We start from the raw sequence: 6147 nt of genomic DNA, 5'->3' as shown, positions 1-6147 counted from the left end.
CCCTGCATCGGCAGGCGGACTCTCAACCACTGCGCCACCAGGGAAGCCCCTCATTGTGGTTTTGATTTACATTTTCCTGGTGACTAATGAGGGTAGAGCATCTTTTCATGTGCTTATTGGCCATTTGTATATTTTCTTTGGAGAAATGTCTGTTCACATCCTCTCCCATTCATCTCTGATTCTTTGACAGTTCTCTTGGTGTCATCAGGAGGCTTGGCAAATGATAAGGACATTTTTTTTCTTAGTTACCATCCATTATCTCATATAGATACAATAAAAAGAAAAAGCAAAAAAAAAGAAGAAAAATTGTTTTTTCCTTGTGATGAGAACTCTTAGGATTTACTGTCTCAACAGCTTTCGTGTCTATAATATAATACAGCAGTGTTAGCGGTAGTCATTACACTGTACCTTACATCCCTAGGACTTAGTTATCTTGTAACTGGAAGTTTGTATCTTTTGACCACGTTTCTGCAAGTCCCCCCTCCTCCCACCCCGCCCCCAGAACGTCTTTATTCTAAGTGTAAGAAGCTTTTCGGTTAAATCTGCCTCCGTTTAGAGCAGATTTGCACTCTTACACTTCTCATTTAAATAAGCCAAAACTGGCTGTGTGTTCAGATGAACTAATTGTGCCTGTACCTAGTTTCTTAGAAATTCTCTGTGTGCCGTCAAACATTTCCCGATTCCCTCTGAAGTCCAAGAGGCCGAGGGGGGTCAGGCGCACGGCAGCGGTGGGAGGGCCTCGGGCTCGCGGCTGCCCAGCCCTGCGCTCGCTCCCTCCGCGGCACGGAGTGGGCGTCAAGGAGGATACATGCACACTCCTTTCCCACTTTTTCCCCTTAACTGGAAGGCACTGGGTTGAATATCAGTTTGTAATTCGTGGTAAAGTGAAAAGAAGATGGTTCTGATTTTCTTGGGGGTTTTTTCCCCTGAAAACAAAAGAAGCACTAAGTAAATAATACTTAAAACAGCCTCGTGGTTGAGTCTAGCAGAGGCTTGGAAACTATTTTAGGGAATGCATCAATTGGTGTTTGGCTTATGCCTGTTTTGTCGTTTGACTAACACAATTTTAACTATTAAGTCTTAGTTTTACTTAAGAATATTTAGGGAATTGTTTGTATATTTGTTTATACAGATCTTTTTATACTAGGGGTACGATATAGTCAGGTAAGATCTCGGGTTTTCCCAGCATTTTCATATGTGAATCAAATTGAGGGAGAAAACCTATGCTTTAATATTATTTAAAATTGTGAGGTGGCAAAGCTGGGATTAGGTCCCAAGTCCCGTTTCAAATGTCCTGTAGTCCAGTTCCTCAGGGGCCCTGGGCCGCTGCTAGTGCGAGGCTGTGGGCTTGTCCTCCCCTGTCTCTGTGACAGGACTGCTGTGGATGTAGGGGAAGGAGTCGGGACAGGAACAAGGAGGGGAGTGAGCTAGTTGGCTCTTCAGTCACAGCAAGTCGGTCACACGATGGCGACGTCTTCCAGATGCAGCCTCTTTTCAGAAGGGGGCTGATGAGAGGTTTTTCTGGACAGGGGTTGGTCTGCAGAACGATCGCTCTTGCATACGAGCTCCTGCGTTGGCTCCTGCCTTGTGGGGACCAGTGGGCAGGGCCTCTTGGAAAGGGGCTTTGCCACCGGACACATAAGGGAAATCTACTACTGATGTCTGTGTTAGAGACGCATAACAGCACCTGACTTAAAAGCCCCACCCAGAACACCCTGTTCATCTTTATTTTATTTTCCCAAAGTTATTTGGACAAGAAGTACTTTTTTTAGGGATACTTTTAAAAAAATATTTATTTATTTTTTAATTTTTGGCTGCGTTGGGTCTTTGTTGCTGCGCGTGGGCTTTCTCTAGTTGCAGCGAGCGGGGGCTCCTCTTCGTTGCGGTGCGCGGGCTTCTCATCGCGGTGGCTTCTCTTGTGCGGAGCACGGGCTCTAGGCGCATGGGCTTCAGTAGTTGTGGCTCGCAGGCTCACTAGTTGTGACTCGTGGGCTCTAGAGCTCAGGCTCAGTAGTTGTGGCACACGGGCTTAGTTGCTCTGCGGCATGTGGGATCTTCCTGGACCAGGGCTCGAACCCGTGTTTTCTGCACTGGCAGGTGGATTCTTAAGCACTGCGCCATCAGGGAAGCCCTAGGGATACTTTGTAACATGAAAAAACAAATTCACTGACTTTACAGGGGTCTTGATGACACCGTTATTTGGTCTGCTGGGGAGTATGCAGTTTCCCTCGGGGTTTCTGACTTTTCCGTTAATAGATGTGTATCAAATACCTGCTCTGTGCCACGTGCTGTGGATACACAGAACAAGACAGACTTGGTCTTTGCCACCGCGGTCTGCAGGCTCTAGAGGGGACACACGTACGGTCACATCACTGTGATGTGGGACGTGCTCCCGGGAGGCCTGGGGCTGTGAGTGTCAGGGGCCTGGCCTGGACCGTGGAGTGCAGGGCAGATGAGTGAGGGACAGGCTGGATCTTAGAGTCAAGTCAGAGCCTGGGTGGGGCCGGCAGGGTTCAGGCGCACTCCGGGATCTGAAGGCGCCTATGCGTGTGAAACAGCCATCTTGGGGAGGGGAACTGTGGCTTCGGGTGTAACTGGGAAGACATGTAGAGCTGTCCTGTGGGGCCTGGTGAGTAGGTCATGTTCAATTTTAACCTCAATCCTAAGAGCCGTGGAAAGTTATTGAAAAGTTCTAGTTAGCAGAAGACTACATACTGTTTTTATTTTTAAAAAGTCCTGTGGCTGGAGGCTCCTCCCCTGCAGTGAGGGGCCCGTGGGGTGCAGACAGCGCCCCGGGCTGGGACGGGGCCAAGGTAGAGCCAAGGGGAGGAGTACCCAGGGCAGGCTTTCTTTTGAAAAGGCTTTGCAAAAATGGTAATAATCAGAAAAAGAACTTAAATAATTATTCGGAATCTCTAAGAGTCTCCTAGAAGAGGGGCGATTCATCTCTTTTTGGTCTTATAAATTGCTTTCCTTTCTCACGAATCCTCACCTTCCAACTCTTTAAAATATTGAATGATACCAGCTGGAAGTGAACACAGAGACTTTCTCTTCAAGACTAAAATACAAATGAGTATTTTCAGGTGCATAGAAAGTACAGGTCACAGGCAGGCAGGCTGCGTACGTAGGCGTCTGTACGGCAGTGGTTTTCAACCTTTAAACATTTGTTTGTGCCACTGCTTTCACAGTTACCCTCTGTCAGTTCCACCAGCTAAGAATTTTTTTTTGAGCTTCACGGTTAGGAGTTTGTATTATCCAAACCACCAAAAGTGTTTTTAAAACTATATAGCTCTTACCTTATCACGGATTCTGCGTTGAAACTCCTCTCTTTTAAGAATTTCTGCTGAACATAGTGAAACTGTTTGCAGGAGGTCTGGCTCTCGCCTGAGTGTTGAGAACGGTGCCTTTCAAGCAGCCTGCCTAGAACCCACACGCCCATTCCAGCCGTGAACTTGTGACTGATGTGTCTGCTGAGCCTTTATCAGCACCTAATGGTGGATCTCCGCCTTTCAAGGGCAGTTTGACTTTTGGAAATAGCCAAAAACTCTTTGGAACCAGCTCTGGAGACTGAATGCTTAATCATGGGTGGGTTATTGCACGCTTTCAGGACACAGAAGTATTTTTGTGTCTTTAAGACAGTGTGAGTAAACTAATGAATGGCTCCGGCTGGTGAACGACAGTTCTACGCGAGAAGTCGTGGACATCTTGAAAGCAATAGCGTCCTCTTAAAGTTGGCTCTCCTGGGAGGGGCCGTGTTGTGTGGGGAGTTGGAAAGCCAGCCTCAGACTGTGTGGTTTAGACCCATGTGTCAAGGCCGTTCTCCTACCCAGGGGTTTAGGATTTCAGCTTTCACAGTGACCGTAAAGGTTGGCCCTCGTCCTGCTGTCCCTGCCGGAGCAGGGCAGTGATTGGTGCTTGTGCTGTTGGCGTTCTGACGGTCACAAAAAAGGGGTGGCGGCCTTTCCTTTCTCTATCTCTCTCCTCATCTAGTTTCCTCTTTTAGTCAGAACAGCAGAAGAGGCATCAGGAGGCCGCGAAACTGCACCGACAAGAGAGGAAGGCCCTCCGCCGGCCAGCCGGCCCCCTGAAGTGCAGGCCCCGGAGAGGGCGGCCGCCCCACTGAGTCTGCAGCCGACCCCGCGTGTGACTCGGAGGCGCTCGCCCCCCTGCTGGACCATCGTTAGAGGGTGCCGTCTGCGCCGGGGACGCGCGCTTCCGAAGCCCCGCGGAAACCCTCGCCGCGTCCGCGGGGGCCGGCATCTGGCAGCGGGTCCCAGGCCTCCGGTCAGACTGCGGGGCTGCGCCCGCTGGCCAGGCAGTGCCCCCAGGGCGCTCCTGTGCCTGCGGCTCCCTGAGAACATCGTCCCTTTCCCCGGTTTTAATCAAGTAAACGAGGTGGTTGTTTTTGAATATCGTGAAACATGCACCGTGACGTGAGAGGTTCTCCTGTGCTGAAATCCAGGACTGACGGTCTTCCAGAAACTTTCTTGCACCGCCTGCCGCCATCCATGAATCACCCCCCGCCCCCCGAGATGCTGTCCTGTCTCGCCTGACTTGTGAGCGTCAGTCGTGTTCGTGTTCATACGGATATGCTGGTAGCTGTGTTGCTTGTTGATGTGTTAGTTTGGGATTTTTTAAAACATATTTTTATACCAAGAGAATATAAAGTAATGGTAATAACAGTCTAAAACAAGAAGTGGAAGCTACTGGATATTCTTTTAACTTGGCACAAGATTAAATACAGATTTTTTTTTTATTCTGTTTCTTAAGTGTAATTAGAGACATACTGGCTGGAGAAAATGTTTATAAAAATAAATGCTTTCATTTGAACAGCTTCTTGGAGAGAGACCCATTCCTTGAGTTAATTTGAAAAATAACTTTGGTTTCCTTAGTTTTTTGTGTATGAATGTGATTTTGGAGATGCTTTTCTCTATGTACAACTGGGATAGTGACTCTTTGGACTGTAAATGACAGAATCTAACTTGAAATGCTGTGAGCAGAAAGGCAAAGGTGTTAATGAACACAGCCAGGCTGTAGAGCCTTAACTGCCTCGGGACACCTGGATCCAGGCCTTCCAAACTCAGGCCGGTCTGCCCTCCTTTCTGTTCTCCCTCCTGTTTCAGCATCACTCCTGTCTCCTCAGGCCTCCCCTCTTCTCTTTCTACACCCCCTCCCCGTTGTATCTCCGCTTCTGTGCAGACTGGCCTGCTCCCCCAGGCAGGGAACGGCGTGGGTCCCACTGTTACCTCTGTGGTCTGAGAGAGTACGTTTCCAGAAAAAAGGCGTGTGTGTGTGTGTGTCTCTGTGTGTCTCTGTGTCTCTGTGTGTCTCTGTGTGTCTGTGTGTGTCTCTGTGTCTCTGTGTGTCTGTCTTTCTACACCCCCTCCCCGTTGTATCTCCGCTTCTGTGCAGACTGGCCTGCTCCCCCAGGCAGGGAACGGCGTGGGTCCCACTGTTACCTCTGTGGTCTGAGAGAGTACGTTTCCAGAAAAAAGGCGTGTGTGTGTGTGTGTCTGTGTGTGTCTCTGTGTCTCTGTGTGTCTCTGTGTGTCTCTGTGTCTCTGTGTGTCTGTGTGTCTCTGTGTGTCTCTGTGTGTGTGTGTCTGTGTGTGTGTGTGTCTGTGTGTGTCTCTCTGTGTGTCTGTGTGTGTTTGTGTCTCTGTGTGTGTGTGTCTCTGTGTGTGTCTCTGTGTGTGTGTGTCTGTGTGTGTCTCTGTGTCTCTGTGTGTGTCTCTGTGTGTGTCTCTGTGTGCGTGCGTGCGTGCATGCGTGTGTATGTACAGACATGGTCACCAGAAAGAGACTCTGGTTACGTGGGCAGCCAACCCAACTTGTGTTGTGACACCAGAGGGTCCCCCACCTGTTTGGTACTTTCCTTTCTCAGCTCGTCCCCTAAGCTGTTCACGGGGCTTCAGTTTTCTGTGGCTTGCTTTTCTGTTTCCCACGCTGCAGTCTTCAGGAGCTGGGCGTTTGAGAAGAAGTTAAAGAAGGACACTGCCAGCTGGAGTTTTTCCCCAGGGGTTGAGGGCTGTGCTCCAGACCTGTTTCCTGGGGTCAGGCTCTTCCGTATATACACCTGGCCTTCCCGGGCTCCCCTTTTCCTTCTTTCTTCGGGGTCCTCCGTGTGATGTGGGGAGGCAGTACGCC

The 6147-nt window shown here is 49.5% G+C and overlaps 1 protein-coding gene across 3 annotated transcripts in view; it reads left to right on the top strand.

Annotated features, from left to right (window-relative positions):
- Positions 1-4830, top strand: part of NOL10 (nucleolar protein 10) — an 88082-nt gene extending 83252 nt beyond the window's left edge. For all 3 annotated transcript variants that reach the window (XM_007127640.2, XM_028496630.1, XM_007127641.4), the window contains one exon: positions 4004-4830. In XM_007127640.2, the coding sequence (XP_007127702.1) occupies positions 4004-4123 (120 nt within the window). In that variant the 3' untranslated portion in view covers positions 4124-4830. The remainder of the gene's footprint in view (positions 1-4003) is intronic.
- Positions 4831-6147: the final 1317 nt, after the last annotated feature.

Source organism: Physeter macrocephalus, chromosome 12 (genome assembly GCF_002837175.3).
Source record: "Physeter macrocephalus isolate SW-GA chromosome 12, ASM283717v5, whole genome shotgun sequence".
Taxonomy (NCBI): Eukaryota; Metazoa; Chordata; class Mammalia; order Artiodactyla; family Physeteridae; genus Physeter; species Physeter macrocephalus.
The sequence above is the reverse complement of the archived record's forward strand: the minus strand, read 5'-3'. Positions and strand labels throughout refer to the sequence as shown.